This window comes from Aquila chrysaetos, chromosome 9 (genome assembly GCF_900496995.4).
Source record: "Aquila chrysaetos chrysaetos chromosome 9, bAquChr1.4, whole genome shotgun sequence".
NCBI classification, from domain to species: Eukaryota; Metazoa; Chordata; class Aves; order Accipitriformes; family Accipitridae; genus Aquila; species Aquila chrysaetos.
In genome coordinates, this window is record NC_044012.1 from 42,842,628 (window position 1) to 42,861,776 (window position 19,149).

The following is a 19,149-nucleotide window of genomic DNA, read 5'->3' on the forward strand; positions in this document are numbered from 1 at the left end:
ATCAGGTAAGGAAAAGTAACTACAACTCTAGTCCAAAACCAAACCAAACCAAAATGAAAAAAGAAACTACCAACTGATGAAGAAAGCATGAATAAATATTTTAAATTATTGAAACCAAAAAATGCAGTAACATACAAACTTATTACTGGCTTCATATTTTAATACGTCTTTTTTCAAATTGTCTCAAGTATCTTTAAGACTGGGAAGCACAGGACTGAATTTCAGTATTTCGGTATTTTTCATCATATAGCTGATGGTCCCCAAGGATGTTACAACAGGGACATCTAACTCTGTCCATATTTTTATTGGCCTTCTTTGTGTTTGGGGTTTTTTGTTTAGTTGTTTGGTTTTTTAAGCTAAGCAGAAATTGAAAGATGTATTGTGCTTAATATTTATACCTGTTTAAAGTTAAATACCATTTCAAAATAAATCACTCCATCCCTATTTTTGTTTATAAACAAAAATATCTAGGACAGCAACAAAACATTTCACAAAACATATGATATGGTTTTTACTCACAAAGATAAACTACATTATCGCAAGAAAAGTGGACTACTAGATTGAAGAAAACCAATTCTGCTTTTATGACTTAGCTATGAAAACATCCAAGTTTTATAGTACACAGCAACTGTCAAATGGTACAAATACAACTTCTTGTACTTGCTACATCTTTTTCCTGTAACCATCCATGTCGTGTGGTATTTGTCCTGGCTTTCTTTCTGGGCTTTGCTGTTATCAGGACATGTTGCAAATTCTCTGCTGTAGCAGATAGTCTTTAGCTGCAATCACCCACAATGTGGATGGAGCTAATGCCCTAGTAACTGAAGATTTGCCTTAAGCATGTTCTTGTAACATTTCATTGACTTAATTCTCCATCATTCACCATATTTTAACTGACCGCAGAAAATTATTTTAGACATTGTGTGTTGAAGAACAGAAACTTGAGTCTATAGAAGATTGAATGTGATGCTGAGTACCAGACAACCCTTTAAGACTCCATATTTAAGATCATATCTTGACATTTATACTCTCATTTATACAATACATATAATGGCACAGTAATGACTAAAACAATATCTATAGGACAGTAGCTGTCCAGTTTCTGCAGCTATACAGAAAATTTTTATTGCTGTTTGAAATCGGGTACCACCTTCATTTTAAGGATAACGTTTTAATTTCCCAGTTGCTGTGTTTACTAACTCCAGCATGATATAGTTATCACTGGAGGTATTAAGAGACAGTGTGAAATTGCAAATGCAGCTGAACCTATCCATAGAATCAGGCTTCCATTGCCCACTATTGATTCCCCATGCTTTCCAGGCAAAGCTGGACCTCAACTTTCCATAGGAAACATTTGGCATCCTGACAAAACATTTATCTGTTCTGCACTCTTGAGTGTATACATACAAGCAACATATAACGAGGGGTAAAGAGCAAGGCTGCAGAAGAGCAACACTTTCACTTTGGATACAGCACAGGGTCTCCAGGTTGAACACTCTGCCCTCCGTATGATGCACAATCCCTTTATCTCTTCTTCTAAATACACAACGAACAACTGGCTTCATGAGAAGTCAAACACAAAAGGTACAAGCACACAGTCTCTCCATTCAATTTTGTACAATGGAAATTTCTAATCGACAACCTTTCGGAGATTGTGAGAACGCTACATTCCTAAATTTCTCTGTACAGCCAAATCTATAAAGAAAGCTCTGCAGAGTTTGTTGTGGCAGGCAACACAGTTAAGGATTTGGTGAGACGATATATTAATTACTATTATTAACAGCAGCATTATTCTCAAGTTTGCCTCGCTGTTAAAAGAAAAATAAAGATGAAAAAAGAAAACCAGCTATGTCTCAAACACAAAAAGCAGAGAATCATTTCAGCCACATCACTGGCTGTTGTGTTGACTATTATTTTGGCAAAGACCCTTACTGCAGTTGGGGAGGGGCGGGGGGGCAGAGGGGGATAAGAGGGGATGAGACAGGAAAAAACCAAAACAAAACCCCAAAGTGCTTAGCATAGCACTATCAGCATTTCTGTTTGATCATAAGAATGACATTTACATCTGTGCATACTTAAGGAATAACTTCTTTAGGTTATAAAAACATCTTTACCAATCTTTTAAGTAGATGGTGACCTTGGGAATTAAAAGTTTCAGTAGAAGCAGTTTCACAGGACTATTTCACTGGAAACTGTTTTTTTCTAGCCCTGTAACATCTCTCTCATAATTTTAAGAACGGTTAAGCAGAATTGGTGGTGCTGGTTTGCCTTTCCTGAGTGAGTAGTACTGGAACTTTGAACTGTGATTTCTTTTTGATCAGTTGACAGTGGATGACCATGCTGCAAAGGTTTTATATTCTCTTGGATGTTTTTTGGTGTCCTATGAGTCATGGCAGATTGACTAGAGGTACATCGAGTAAAGTGATTCTTGGGGATATTTTTCCTCTTCCTCCCAACAGGGACAATAGCACTAGCCCTCAATCGGGATGCTCTGAAACTTATGCAGCTTTGGCCCCTCTTCATCGTAAGTCTTACCGCTCCACACATTGAAGCTCACATTCCTGAAAAGGCTGAAGGATGAGTTCATTATGAACAAGAAATGTTTGAGTGATTCTAGGCCCCATTCTCTAGTCTAGGATCATTTTTCCACTCAAGTTGACTACTGCAAGTGATGATGATATGAGACGCATATTAATCAGCTGAATATGAGTGATGATCACAGTTTTGATATTAGAGTTTCCTCTTCTCTCAGCTAAAACATAACTCCCTTTTGTAAGTGTACTCTATATGAATTAAACAGGGCTCTTCCAAATGATAAATGCTTACTCTCTTCAAACCTCACCTGGAACAAGAACAACTGACTCTTTGGACTGGATCCACAAAATCCCAAGAAACAGTGTTGTTAGGAACTTCCTCTTCCAAATTTGCAGTTGTAATTTGATTCCTCCTGAAGAAGATAAAATTATTTTAGTAGTTATCATCTTTTCAAAAACCAAAATTTTTAAAACGTGTATGCATAAATTCACATATGTTCCCCTCAGATAAATTACTTCCTCCTACTTCACCTTATTCTGTATTTAACAGTAGTTCCCTCTACTACTGCTTAAAACTTACAGTTTGATTTATGTGAGAGAATGGTACCAGCTCTGCATCAGATAGCTCTGTCTGGAGTTTGAGCACAAGAAGCAAGGGGCAAGCAATTTAAACTGAATCTGGAAATTCTTCTGATATATCCAATGAGAAAATTGCATGGAAATAGTGAAAAATAATGATTTCAGGGCACACCATGCCATGAATATACTTTAAGTCTCCAGTATTAAAGGCCTACGATACTAACCATACGAATTTACCATATGCTTGTCAATTAGAATTTTAGTCCAACACATGTAATGCTTTACAAATATTATCCCTAGAGTTCTAAATATCAAATATATACTATTTGTTCTTCAGTCACCCAAGTTTCAGTCTAGTAACTACAACTGGAGCTAGAAAATACAATCAAATCTGAAAGCATCTAGCCAAAGGTACATGTTATAGATTTGTAATGTCAAAGACTGTCATAATTAAGATACGTAACTGCAAATACAATGTTAAGTGTTAGGAGTTTTCAGCTGAACACAGTAACAAATATTCTTCGATAATGGTGTTCTGCATCATTAGCTTTGAGTAGTGGCAAAAGAATCTGTGAGGAATAACATTATCTAAGGCAAAACTATTATAATTTTAACTACATATTATGTGTTATTAATAAACAAAACCATCAGGACTGCTGCCTTACTTGGACTGTGACCTGTTGAGAATGCATTCCTTCCAGACACGGTGAACCATGTGATTGTGAAATTTTGGAGTAATCTTGCCTGATTTCTTTGGACTCTGTACACTGACTGTCCCCTCCTGTACAGTTGAATGGCTGATACTGCTCTGAGAGCATCCACTTTCTCCTGCAATATAAATTAAGCATTAATGTTATAGCTGTTCTTAATATTCACATTTAATACTTTCTCCTGAAAAGACTTTCCCTCTTATAAGGCTGCTGACTACACAGATGTTCACTTTCGCTAGAAAATGCTTAAAGCATCATTACAACAGACTGACTAAACTACATTTCAAAGCAATACTTGCCTTTGGGGTAACAAAGATGGCACGAGGTTATACCAGGTACAATACAGTCATGCGAGTACCGCACCTCTCATGACATAATATACTCTGCCACTTAAATGAAGGTAGTTTAGATACCTACCTACAGCCTTGTAGTGAATCACTAAGAAATAGTGCAGATAGAGTTTTTTCACAATTATCCTCGATGTTAAACTTGAATTTATATAGTCTTTGGTGAGTTGCTTTAAAGGCTACATTTATTATAATATGGATGGTTCTAAAAGCATCTATTAAGAAAACCAGTAATTTATGTAGACTACTTCAAAGCAAGAATCAGTTCCTTATGCTCAAGATAAAACCTCACTGAAGAAATGAATGGATTAGTGTGATGCCATTTCTTTATCATATACTTGAATTGAAATACCAGAATCAAAACTTGCTTTGGTAAAATCGTACAGTTGAGATGTATACTACTACAGAAATTGTGCCACATTTGATCATTAGTATATACTATTAACATCATATGTGAGGTTCTCAGTAATACTGTATGATTATCAGAGATAACAAATGAAGATATTACTTCAATAGCCTGAAAACTGATTTACGTTCTGCACTTCATTTCGTTCCATCTGTGATGCAGAAACCTTACCAGCTATTGTATAAGCAGATGTTTTTCTTCTACTATGAAATATGTTTTTGTTTTAGACTAACTGCAATCTAACACAGTCATCTTTACAAACACAAACTACAACAGTAGAGGGAGCTTTAGGTTCATTTGGCCTGGCGACTGAGTAACACTACTCTGTGCTCTGGATGGAAAAGTAAGGATATGCCGCATTTTAACAAGGTCAAATCAGTGTACAGAACACTTCGTCCTTCTGCCTGACGCAATTTAAGAAGCCTTAAGAATGAAACGCTGAAAGGATTCACTGCTATACATCACTGCATCTAACAAGGTAATTCTGCTGATTTCTATTAGGTGACTTTCAAAATACAACTTTTAAAATTGTGCACAAGCTGCCTAACCCTGTATCTTTGATTCTTCATGCTTATATATTTTTTTCTCCAGTTAGACCTTCCCTGATTCTCTTTTTGTAAAGAATTCTAATTAAAAAAAGAAGAGGCAGTCAAAACCACAAGTCCCTAGATGTACTGAGGCTTGTGGCTGTAACAACTTATTTCAGTGGCTTTCAGATGTTCTACAAACATTATGAACTTGACAGTTGATCAAAAAAACAGGTCAAAACTTCAGAATTAGCCAATCTGTCCTCCTTTTGGGTGGGGCAGGAAGGAATCTGTGTATATAAATAAACATAATGTGCACACATATACATTGCATACAACAACCAATAGCAGAACAGTTACAACTGCCAGGAAAAAAAAAACTATGATGGAAAGGGAGGGATAGGACGTATGAGAGGATAACCAAGGAGCTACCCAAGCTTTCAAGTTACATTTGAGTGCATTAATTATTGTTTTCCAAAATTCTGTAATATTTTTATACTATACACTACAGCATAGACAGCATAATATGAAACAGAACTTTGCAGCAGGCAAAAACATTTTGTTCTCATACACTGACACTAATTTTTATCCGTGAGAACCACCGACAAAATACTGGAACACACACAAATAACTATGTCACATAATAGTATAAATACTGGAGAACACAACCAGCCACTCACCAGAGGTCAATTCACAATCCCTATGGTGCAGTCTGTTTCTACACATGAAAAATGCCATTCCCCAGTTTCAGCAGCAATTTGTTTTGTTACATACTTTAGACACAATGATGGAAAATATGGTTGAAAGATACCTGAAGAGATCATCTAGTTCATTCCCTGCTTCAAAGCTGGATCAACATATTTGACTAACCTGTTCTTTAAAAACAAACAACTCCCCTCAACAAAACATGAAAAAACCCCAATAACCCACCCACTACCCTGCTAATGGAAACTCTGCAGCTTCCCACCAGCCAATTTATTCTAACACTTCATTATCCTTCCTCAGAGAAAGTTCTTCTTCATGTTTAACCTAGTTTTGCTTTGCTCCAGTTTAGGTTCATTACATATTGGTTGCAGAGAAAAGATTATTCTTTTTCTCCTTTTATGTCTCTAAAGACTGTTACACCATCTCTCCTTCAAATTTCTCTTTCTCTAGACTAAACAACTTCAATTCTTTCCATCTTTTTCTGTAGGTCCTGTTTGCAAAATCTATAACCATTCTCACTGCACTGGACTCCATCCAATTTGTCCACATCTTTAAGTGTTCAAAACTAGACGTGGTAATACAACCATATTTTTACTAGTATGGGGCAGAACTGAAGTATTATTCATGTGCCTCAGACTAATCCAGTTTATGTATCCCATCTACTGATGCTGAACTGCATGACATGTTTTTCCAATCCATTTCTCCAATTTTTCAAGGTCTTTTAAAATGGTGTTTGATATAATATAAAGGAATCCTTTCATTGTTCGCTGGAAAGGCACCCCTCTGATACAATTTTATATTGCCCTCAAACAATAGCAGAGATCAAACAGAAACTGTGACTGCCAGATTGGACAATATGAACGCTTTTTAGACATTAATAGTTTATAAATATTCTAAAAGAGAATACCCCTGTGATAATATACAAGTTTAACAGGGATCTGAAAAACATAAAAATACAACAGCACATTAAAATATGCATCAATACTTTAATATCGTTATTTAGAAGTCGGCTGTCTTGCTTCAGTTAGTTACTAATAAGCTTTTTTCTTATTTTAACTGTCAGTTGCCTTGAAAAACACTATGCAAAGTGAATTTAAATCCCACATTCTGTATTATTATCAGTAAGTACTAAATACTTTGATTGTCTTCATATACAGGCACTGTTCATGGACAAGTACTTCCATGGCAATGAAGCCAATGATGATTAGTTTTCTTTGGCTTTGCATCACGACTGATCCTCTTGATGTGACAGAACTATCTAATAAAGGCTAAGCTAGCTTGGTAGCTCTTTGGACCTCAGTGAGGGTATAACAAGGATTCTTTATTCCCATCTGGCTGCATAGTCTCACAGAAACTTGTAGGAACATCCATGTCTTCAATGCTTCTATTGCTATGTGAAATTTAGTAAGCACTAATCAACAAGTTCAAAAAAACCTGCAAGTTCAAGCAGAAGGTTGCCCAGTGGTGAATGGTCTCTAATGATTTTGCCAATGTGACTCAAGTCAGAGAATCTTCTGTGAACTGAAACTCAATTCAAATAACAGTCATTTGCAAAGCATAAAACATGCTGGTACTTGTGAAATTATTATTAATAAAGCTTACAAGGAGAGGCTGAGAAAGCTGGGGGAGAAATCTTATCAATGTATACAAATACTTGACAGGGAGAATAGAGAGGATATAACCAGTGGTATCCAGTGAAAGGATAAGAGGCAATGGGCATAAATTGAAATACTGGAAGTTCCATTTAAACATAAGAAAGAACTTTTTACTGTGAAGGTGGTCAGCCATTGGAACAGGTTGCCCAGAGAGGTTGCGGAGTGTCTGACCTTGGAGATGTTCAAAACCTGACTGGACAATGTCCTGAGCAACCTGCTCTACCTGACCCTGCTTTGAGCAGAAGGGTTGGATAAGACAGTCTCCAGAGGTCCCTTCCAACCTCAACTATCTTGTAATTCTGTTAGTAACTGGCAAGTGTGTAAAGAGCAAGTTCAGAAGACAATCTACACAGAAAAATAGTAGTTAGTTGTAAACATGCCTTCAAAACATTTTTTTTTTTTTTTTTTGGGGGGGGGGAGAATCACTGAATTTCTGTTTTCTATATCAGATATTTTCTTTTTTTTTTTTTTTTATTATCTTAGAAGTTTGCACTCAAACAGATGTTTGACTCCTCTGTTCCTTAGCTGTCATTTCAAATTGCAGTCCTGAATTTTTTTACAGCATAACCACAATGACAGCAACTAATCTTAAGGTCTTGTCTGTATTCCAGATGATGACAGGTTATAGATATTTATTTTCATTTCCGAGGAGCAACAGGATGTACATATTCATTTCAATGAAACAAGATACTAAGGATCTAGTACCCCACATACCAAGCATTTGGATGGCTTCTGAGACTAGAACTACTATGGATCCAAACACTTGAAAGAGGCATACTCTATCCAGACAAAACACATAACTCACTTGCAAATATTATGCAGCACTCTGCCATCTGCACATGATGCAAGCCTATGTCAGACCTAATCTGGGAAGCCCAGCTCCTTCTTACCAGTTCCAGAGACTTATGCATTTCTTTTGAATGGCCCTTAATTAAAATCCAACTATGTTGGACAAAAAGAGTAGCTAGCATTTGCAAATTTTTATTATACCAACATGAATGCTTAGTTAAGTGCTGTATTTCTAGCTCTTTACAAGTAGAGCTACATACTCTTGTATGTTCACTGTACTCTTGTACCACAATAACTCAACACCCTCCTCCCATCCCAACACAAGAAAACCAACACTTCAGAAACACTGGCAAAATCTGTCAAACACTGTCAGAGTCTAGGCTCTCAGGTATTTGCACTACTGCACAAAGATAATGCAGTTATAGAAAACGGAGCTTAACTGAATTCACAGTTTTGTTTAAAGACATGTCTTCTTCAGGGGTGTTTAAAGCAGCGGCTTTAATTTACCACAGACCTACAGAAAAAGTCCTCTCCTAACTTTCAGTCTCTCACCTGTCTTTAATCTGCTACTGTTCACATAGGTATCCTCACTTATCATGAGCTATGCAAAAAAGAAAGACTGACTCCAGCCTCCTGAGTTTATTGCTTACCCATAATGGCCTGCTCTGGAGAAGTGGGTGGAGTGAGTGGCATGCCACAGGTACTAGCAGGATCTTTCACGCTTCCAAGCCCCTGCTGTCCCACATTTAAATGGCCTCCAGTATTGGCAGTGTTCTGTGACATGGGGATGTCACTCTGGGAGATGAGAACAAAGGCTGAAGGATATACCATTCTTACACCACCTACAAAGAAATGGAAAAACAAAAGTCTTAAATATACCTGGTAATATTCAGCAGCCCAAGCTACTTCAACTTGTTTTCAATGTCAATTAGACAAAACTTATTATCCCAAATATAAAGAGCTAAGGAATTGCACATATTAATGTATACCTAACCCTCTATAACCAGTACAGAGCTGAAACAAGTAGCTTGATACTGTGAATAATAGCATGTGGGATACGGGGAGTACAGAAGCTTGAGGCAAGATAACTAGTCAGATGTTCCAGTGTCAAGAGAGCTACAAGAGAAGATAGGAAAATTATAATGGCTGTTTCTGATTAATTAGATTTTTTTTTTTTTTTTTTTTTTTAAATCATGTGGAGGAAAATAATCCTTCAGGCAGAATACTGAAACTTACCAACAATGACTTCAACTGCCACAGGGAAATCGTTGTCATATCCCAACTCTTCTTCCTCTTTCATGCCTTCTTTTTTCTTCAGCACCATAGGGTAAAAATACTGCCATTCCTCCATCAATTTACGAGTTGCTGGGTCTGACATCTTATATGACTGGCCCGTGAGTGTACCATTTAAACCATAAGGACTCACCAAAACTGCAAAGTAAGAAACAACAGTCCCTACAGTATATATATATTTCAACCATTTATCAGCCAGCGTCTGCCTCTAGCTTGAGCCACTGTTCTACCTGCATGCTGATTTAAGGATCTGCCTTCAGGGGAAAGCTACTGCACACTGCACTAGCTTCCTGTACAGCCACCCCTACTGAGCTAAAAATGGACCTTTTTGCAGTTTAGTTTAATAATTTCCACAATGAACTAAGCTAAGCGTACTGAAACAGCACTCGTTACAGCAAAGGGATGACCATACATGGAAGTAATAGAGTATAGATATTCAACAATAGGGTTTTTACCAGGAACATATGGTACTAGAGGCTTCTCAGCATTAAAAAGGATAGACGTTAACAATATATGAAGAAGACTACAGTCATGACAAGTAAAGAGAACTAGTTGCTCAACAGATATTCCCATTCAGACTCAGTTTTGCTTTTACTCATATGTGATTTGAGAGAGTAATGAATTTAGCTCACTGAAATAAAACCTTCTAAGACTTAAGTGTCTGAGCCTCTGTCAAAACTTTACATTTAGAAACAAAATGTTTTTCAGTAAAGCTTCTATAAATTAGTGTCTCTATGAATGCTTATTTTATAAGTCTCTGGGTGTTTCTTTACTGTATGTTAATTTTATAAAGATTTCTTGCTTTAATTGCTTTGAAATTATAATTTCAGAGTGTAGTAAAGACAGTATAACTCAATGACTCAAATATTCTTATATTTGTTCCATTTAGAGCATTTCACCAGAATTGCATCATGAATTTAATAAGCCATTAACTTAATTCTGTAGAACCCTAATTTCTTACACTGGCAAATAAATAGTCAGAGATACTTCAAGTTTTTCATTGTTTCTGATACATTTTCACAGACACCCCTTTTAAAAAAACAAACAAACAAAAAAGTTGACCATCTATGAATGAAAAGTACTCCCGAATTAGATAAGCTCAGTATTTGTATTCACGTAGCATTGAAGTTACAGATTTGAGCCCACTGACCTAGACACCATGCAAAAAATCAAATCAGTGCACTCACTTTCTTAAATAATAAGTCTTTAAAAAAAAAAAACCCACAACAGATGAATTTATTTGTTTTGTTTACTATATGCATGTACCTTTAAAAACAATGTTAATGAATAGAAAGCTCTGGAAAATTCCCATACCATTTATGGCTGGCTATAGTGCTGAAGTTCTAACAACATTTTCCCTTACATCCACAACTTCCTGAATAGAAATTTAACCCATTTGAAGAGTTACTTAACCTTACTTTATTCACCTCTGAAGATAACATCACCAGGAGCAAAGTCCCTGCCAGAAGCGAGGTTAAGCACACAAAGTTCCAAATCCAGCTCACTTACCTTGGAATGGAGATGGTGAGGACTGGGCCATATGGATATGCTCTTCGTTGATCAGGTAGATTGGCTGGTGTTGAGCAATCTCCACACTTGTGCACACATTGCTTTCCCCATGAAGAAAGAATGTGAAGGCACACGACAAATGTTCACTGGAGGAGGAGGGAGACAAATGAGAAACAGATTTATTAGCATGTTAATGAACTCATAGGCCGTTGTGATTCCACAGCCTTAGAGACCAAATATATACTCTTCTGTTTTGTCACTTGTGACTACTGAATACAGGTTCATTGGCTGATTGATAACCATGCATGACAGAATGACCCATCACTAGACAACCATTTGATAATGTTGGCAACTATCTCAAAGATTTTTTTTTTTTCCTACTTGTTTCAATTAATAAGATCATTACAAACAAATGGGATTTTAACCAGGATTCAAGTAGTAAAAATAGGGGTCTTCAGAAATTCTTCAAAATTCACTCTGTAATGGGGTCTAGCTGAAAAGGAATAAAAAAGGAATAGGAAGGATGTTTGTCTGATACCTCATGAGAATCTCCATTAAAGAAAATAAAAGCACATGAATATTACAAAAAGTTGACAATGGTCTAAGATGAAACATGGATTTGCCACTGATGATTAAACTTAATTTGAAATGAATGGTATTTAAAATGTTCCCACTTTATTCTACCCACAGAATGACCTCCCATCACAGCTAACTATTTTCTTAAATATTCCTTACCACAAAGCCACAAGAAAAAGGAAAACAAAACACATTTCATGCTTTTTATCATCATTTCAATCAAGTAAAAATTTACAGAGCTGAAGTGGTAATTATGCCGTAATTTTTCTGTCCAATACCATAGCTGCGCATAGTTCTATAGCTGTTTGCTTTGGCACTGGGCCAGCCAGTATTTTAAAGACAGCTCTTAACTACCTTCACCAAAAATAAATAACACATGCAACTATAACAATTTTACTTTAGTATTTAAGTCAACCAACTGCTCTTCTACTGTTAGCTATTTTTAAACAAAGGCACTGATGGTGTAGAATAGGAAGCTGTTCTAATCTTACTAATCTCTGAATGACTCTACACATCGTGTAGAACAACTTTTTGTCCTGAACTACAAGTTACTCTTCTGTGAGCCTCAAATACTACCACAAAAACCTGAAGAAAATGGTTAGCTGAGAAAAATCTGGAGAGAAAAGGTTACTTAAGTCACAGATAACAACTAAACTTCCTTGGTGCTATCATCCTCTATTCAGAAGTACTTGGTAGCAATAACTTAACTCCAGGAAATAAAAGGTTTCATTAGATTTCCATTTTCACAAGGGAAAGAAATTTCACTATCATCAGTGTTGCAGAAGTCAACTGATCATTACTTTACATGGATGGGGAGGGAAGGAACGGGACGTGGGACAAAATGGGTCACAGATTCCATATATTTCTATCCAGCTATCTTGCCCCAAGAAGAAAAACAAATCATGTAAAAAAAAAAATATAATTGAACAGCAGATTTCTGCACATCCAAGAAATACAAAAATAAAAGCAAAGCCCAATTATTTAATCACAACCCATTAGTTCCCTTACATAGGATGATAGCCATTAATATAAAAAAGGTCTTAATAAATAAAAAAACCATGAGAAATCTGGTCTAAGATCAGGCAGGGATAATCTCTGCAAAGAGTTCAGCATGCAGCAGGTCAGCCTTTCTAAAGCAGAGAGCAAAGCTATTTGTAAAGTAGTCATTTTCAACTCCTGTCTTTAGGATATTACACCAAAATCCTCCTGATTCTGCAAGCTTCCTACAGTGTTTGACTGTGAAAGTCTTGCTTGTCTTCTATTGAACTGAAGAAAAAAAAATAGCCTTCTGGGACCACACAGGGACTCTTTCAAGTCTCCTGCAAAGTGGTCTGGCATGAACAAATCACGTGCAATCTTATGCAACATTCACAACAATCCATAAACACTGTGAAAGAAATAGACCAAGTACAGTTTAAAAGACAAAAGATTCATTTGTTTTTGCAGGTAAGGGAACGCATGCCACTAGCTTTTTCAACTGAGGGTCGGCTAACACCAAAATGAATCATTAAGTTCAGAAAATTAAATAGCCATGGATTAAAAACATATACAACTAATTATAGGAAAAAAGATATACAAATACAGTATTAGCTCATTTTAATTTCCTGCAAATAGACAGATGAAAGAATAATAGTAATGAATATTGCTACTCATGACCAGCAATAAATACTTCATTAGTGAAAGACGGATCATTTCTAGCACTGGATCCAAAGTAAATCACGCTCAGCTGTTGAAAGAGAACCAACCAATCTCAGTCACTCAAGTATTCCTTTTCTTCAGACCACAGCTGAGGAGTCCTTAAGGTACAAAGCACTCTCTGCAAGTAAGAGAGTGGAGCAAGTAAGCCTCCAGCCAGCCTGCCCCCGTCCAGCATTCGGCTTTCCTCCCTGCTCCCTTCCCCAGGCCTTCCTCCCGAGGGCAGTCTTACAGTGCTTTGCAAGAGAAGAAACACGTCAATTTTACGCTCCCGCCGGTGCCAAAGTCATTGCTATAAGCTCAGCTTTCAAGACCAAAAATAATAAAGATCAAGGCCTGGGGACTTCCTACACGCCCAATCAGCTTCTGGCAGATTCCGAGTAAAACGTTTACTTTCGTAACAAATAGGAATTCTATTTCAAGAAAATAGCGTAAGCACACTCTGTGATGTATACCACTCAGGCATGTACATCCCAGCCTCCTGACATTCCTGTCTTTAGTACATTTCACGCAATTCCCTAAATACCAAGCTGCAGAAATCACTCTTGCTACAAATGTGAGACAGATCTTCGAATAAAATTCAAGCAGAAGAAAACCTACCAAGCTAAAAACCAGTCAGCCTTCAGACGCAGACTGAGCACTGAGGCTTTACTTTTAATAACCGTTTTAGCTACAGTTCTACAGTGTACATCAAGACCTACATACTTCAAACTAAAGCTTCTAAAATATATAAATTGTTCAGGTCCTCACTAGAGTCTTCCAACAGCGTTTTATCAACATCCAGTCTTCTTAACAGATCTACTACTCTTTGTGCTAACAAAAGCACCATAAAAAAGCTAAACACAAAATGCAGATCAAACTAGAGTTTCTAAAAACATTCAGCACCATGTTCGGACTTCTTTTTTTTTTTTTTTTTTTTTTTTAAATTTAAATTTATTTCAACCAACTTCAAAAACTGAAGCTGACAGGCTTTTGAGAATCCACTCTACTATCTCTCCAGGTTTTTAAACTTACTCATTTCTGTACTCTTTCTTATCTCCCTGACATTCAAAATATCAGAAACCACCAGAGGCACATGTGAAATGGCTTCCAAACTATTTCCCCTACTCTACAAAGTCTGTTGGAATACCTTGAGCTGTCAATTTATACCTGTTCAGAACAAGTACAATAATAAAAATACTAGCAACTTTGAACAGCTGCATTATACATTTACTTTGCACGTATTAATGAATTACACAAGGAACAAAACTAGCTTCAGAATCATGTTTTAGAACCTATACTGCTACCCAAAGGAAAGGAAGAAGGGACAAAGTCTCTTTAGGTGAAAGTGTGAAAGCAAGGTGACCATCCTGAGCAAGGCACCAGACATTCCTGATCCTTGTCAAAGGAGTACAATGTGCCACAAATTCCCTAGAAGTAGTTCCAAATCAGAAACCTGAAACAGACTGAAGCATCTAATGCATTAAAAAAAATGAAGTTGGAAGCATTTAAAATTATTTATGCCTTGGGTGTAGTATAAAGTGAAAATGCTTTAGCAATGTACCCACCAACTAAGTATGAAATACACTTCAGATGGACTAATTCAGCTACCTACCATTTAGGGTTTGAGGTTTTTAATTTCTTCCTTTCCTTGTTTTTTTTCAGGCGTCCAAACAGTACCACCAGAGACAGTGGTAGCTGCAGCAGTTTTCCATCAGAAAATTTCAACACAAACTTAAATAAGACCTATTCTTTTCATCTTACTTTATAAAAATTAGAAACACTTAAAAAGAATGCAAATCTGTAATGGTGCTCTTGCCACACTACGCAGGAATTGTTCTCTCCTTTTCACAGTTACCTTTTCAGAAACCTTTCTTTCCTTTACAAGTGACTGATAGCTGCCTCAGTTAGGATGTCACCTTCCCAAACAGAATATATGGAACACAGCTGCATTAAGGCCAAGGTCTGAAAAATGCTCAGCACTGTGGTCTTGAGCCAGCAGAACACTTGAGCATATACTTTAAAGAATATTTCCACTATATTCACTGAGAGAGACTGATGAGCTAAAATCAAAATAATTATTTAAATAAAAGGCTTCTATTAATAAAAATACAAAGAAAACAAACAAAAAAATCACTCCCCAATTACACAGTGACAAATATTCAGTGCTATTTCCCTTAATTTTATTTTTAATCTGTTCTTGGTGTTTTGATCCCTACCTTTTAAGAGCAAGGTAATTGGTAAAGAAAAGCGCAGAAGAAATAGCAATGTCATATAATCTTTTATAACAAAAGAAAAAAAATCTATGTCCTTCTCCTAAAAATTGCAGTATTTTTTTTCCCCATAACACAGAAAAATCTTCAAATACAGAGTATTTACATTACTCAAACTTTCAATTTGGCACCTAATCACCTGCAACTGACAACAACTGTCTTTCCAATGTTTCCTCTGGGATCTTCATTACCTTAAATAACCTTTGAGATGCCTAAAATGTAGCTGAATACCTCATCAATGTAATATTTAGGACCTTCCATAATCTTTATGAATGCCAATCCCTCAGTTACTATAAATGACTTAAAGGAAATAACATTACATTGAATTTACTTATACATAAAAATCAGATGAGGATTATGAAAACATGACTATGTTTAAACTACACAATGTTGGCAGAGAATGGAGAACATCTGATGGATTCATGTATTTTTTCCATTTGTTAGTAGGTTTATATAAATACCCAGTGGAAACTGTACTAGTCTGCATTGAAACTTTAAAGAGATTATATCCATACAAATAATCTCAATGAAAAAAATGCCAATGTATTGCAATTAATAACTGACTTTTGAATGTATGTACTAAATGTACATCTGTGTACAAAGTCAAACTGTACCTTATAACAGATTTCAAAATATCTCATTTTGCATGACGAATGTGGAAATCAATTACTTCAGGAAAATAATAATGAAAAAACGTCAATAACAATTACTTTGGGATTTGGGGGGGCATCAAGAAGAATCTACACAAAAACTTAAGGAGAAAAATTTGTGATGTTCTTTTATTAGAGGGATATTCCAAAAATAGTTTTAGGATATGAATTTTATCATTATTTTAGTGATTTGAAATCATTTACTGAAAAGCGCTTTTATGTTTTGAAAAACACTGGCTGCTGTGCAGTGTACAGTTTCTAAGCTAGGTTTAGTCCCAAACACTGCAACCTACTTATGCACCCAGGAAGTGCAATAGGAAACAGATGACAATACTGACACTAAAGGCTACTTAGAAGGATGTGGTGAAAATTTGAGAATCCTGTATTTGTAAACACTGGTCCTAAACAACTGTTTTAGAACAATTTCAAGGATGAGAATTTTTTAAATACTTATTTCTCTACAGGCGAGCTTGAGCTCCCTTTCCCTGCCACCAGGCTGCTGGCAATCTCTTACTTCTCTCCTTTAGTTTATAAGCAATTGTCCATAAAGCCACTGACTGTGTACAATTAGTTATATTTTATGACCAATAAATTGTATTGCTGTTCTAATTCCCCTCAAAATTAGGGCTGGGATCTGAAAGCCCTTAACTCACAGTTACCCCAAAATAGCTTTACCAAGTCTGATCTCAGCAGAGAGGCAGCAGTAAGCCACATGCGTTAGGAAACTAGACAGTCATACCAATGAGACTAATCACTTGTTTGATGTGGACTATAAAAAAGAGGGTATGAAAAGGCTACGCAGATTTGGAACATAAGAGTAAGCGTGAGCATAATAAAATAGTTTCCTTTAAATTTGTCTAAAGCAACAGGACAGTTATTAGCAGGTCACAGTGGTGGTCTGGACAGGAGATGGCAGCACCTGGACACACCTACAGTCAATAACACTCTTGAACAGGTGAGAGTAAATTAACAGCCCAGTATGAAAATTACCTCTTTTAAATAAACTGGAAATAAACATCCTCAGTGAAGTTTGAATTTGAACAAGCTCCCACAATCACCACAGACTGAATGTAATGGGAAGAGCGAAGAAAGGCCTTCTGCTTTGGTTTTAGAGAAGTCAGACCTTTTGTTCACAATGCATAGTGGCCTATGCATTCTCCATACAGGAGAGAAATTATGCACTTTCATAGTGCCCGGACCTCCAGTACATTTCTCTAGGACATACAATAGTCCAATTTAGGAACTACGGGGACCTGCCAGGCAGCTGTGTTAGCAGAGAAAGCTTCTTCATATATACCAAGAGAGCAAAGAGGACCTGGAACTGAGACTTCTTCAACAGCAGCACACAAAAAAAAAAAAAGGCCAGGACACATTTTCTGGCCCTTAGGGGAAATAGCATGTTCATATGGTAAAACCTCTTCATCCCGAAAAGGAAGGCATTGTCTACACTGATTTACTGGAAACGGTCCTTGGCTGCGCTATCCCCAGAACCTCTCCTGGGCATTGCCTTGGAAGAGTGCTAGCTGCCACTGCTCAAAGCCAAGTAGTGAGCATGCAACAGTAAAGCAGTCTGGATGATAGCATGCCAGTTCTTGAGATCATGACCTGTCTGGTCTAGTAAGTAGCATAGATACAGTCTGAGAGGCAAAACATTTATGTGGCATTTCTCATGCTTGCGAGTTACCCATAACATACTCTCTGCCTGCCAGATGGACTCTGAACATTGCCCAAGCTGAAATAAGACAAAGTTAAGTTATTAAGAAGTACAACTTCAGTAGTTCGCAATATACATTCAAGAAACATGGCATAATTAGTAACAGTTTTTGCAGAAACCACAACTAAACCAAAAAAGGAAAACATTTCCAGACATGAGACAATTCCCGAGTTTTCTGGATACAACAGCCTTCCGACAAATGGTAAGCAGCACAAAGCTGACCACATTTCTGTACTAGGCATGAAACTCACATAGTTGGTTTCTCTACGCTATGGCCTCAGATGCAGGCCCATAGTCAAATATGTGACACAGCAACCTAGAGCCTATTTCATGCTCTACAACTCCATGTATTAACCACTGGTAATCGAAGACTTGCTGCCCAGCTGCATCCAACATCTGCTGTGTGTTAGAGCTGGAGAGAGGATTCAGCTGGCACTGAACTGCAGCAGTCCCTTCAGCAGGAGCTTGTTTGAAGGCTAATGAAGACCCAGGTGAAACCATGTGTTGCAGCCATTTTACTATAGCACACAACTTGAAACATCTTTTCTTCACGTGACACGCACTGTCATCTCATGAACAAGGGAAACTGATCCTGGGAGAAACCTGGTTACACAGGGAAGACAATCTGTTTCTGTAGCTGTTTCTGCCCAAAGTCACAAATTTTTCTATGGCAGAGAGTAAGAATACAGGAGACCAAGTTGAAGATTATATCATATTGCTTTGGCAATTACTCCTTTTCTCTTTCTTTTGTTGTCTCTTTCTCTTCTCCCCCCCCCCCCCCCCCCCCCAAAAAAAGAGGGCCGAAGAGAACATCAGTTCCCAGAACTACCCAGGTCTTTTAATGATTTTATCTTATAAGTCAACATGTTGTCTCACATATTCTGTTGGGATTTTTTTTTTAATTGTATGAGATGCATGCACAGAAACTTGGTATAAATATTAATTACCTTTAGTGTTCTTCCAGTGGTGGAGTAAAGTACTAAGATAACAGTTTCACAATGCAGCAAGTATTTAGATAACATTATCTAAACACTTTCTGTGTTACAGACTTAGTATCTCAACACTTCCTCAGTTGTCATCAACAAAAACCTCTTGCCAAGGCTAATATATGCCTCACTATTGAGATTCTCTCCCTGATCCCATCTCTAACAACCTTATATTCTTTTCTCTTTATAAATGTATGCACAAGATGACCTCCTAGCCTGGAG

The 19,149-nt window shown here is 36.9% G+C and overlaps 1 protein-coding gene across 2 annotated transcripts in view; it reads right to left on the reverse strand.

The window, feature by feature from the left end:
* Positions 1-19,149, reverse strand: part of MED13L (mediator complex subunit 13L) — a 203,551-nt gene that overhangs the window by 45,961 nt on the left and 138,441 nt on the right. For both annotated transcript variants that reach the window (XM_030024899.2, XM_030024901.2), the window contains exons 5-9: positions 11,055-11,200; positions 9,489-9,683; positions 8,903-9,094; positions 3,779-3,941; positions 2,843-2,947 (exon numbers count right to left, since the gene is read on the reverse strand). In XM_030024899.2, coding sequence (XP_029880759.1) covers positions 2,843-2,947; positions 3,779-3,941; positions 8,903-9,094; positions 9,489-9,683; positions 11,055-11,200 — 801 coding nt within the window. The remainder of the gene's footprint in view (positions 1-2,842; positions 2,948-3,778; positions 3,942-8,902; positions 9,095-9,488; positions 9,684-11,054; positions 11,201-19,149) is intronic.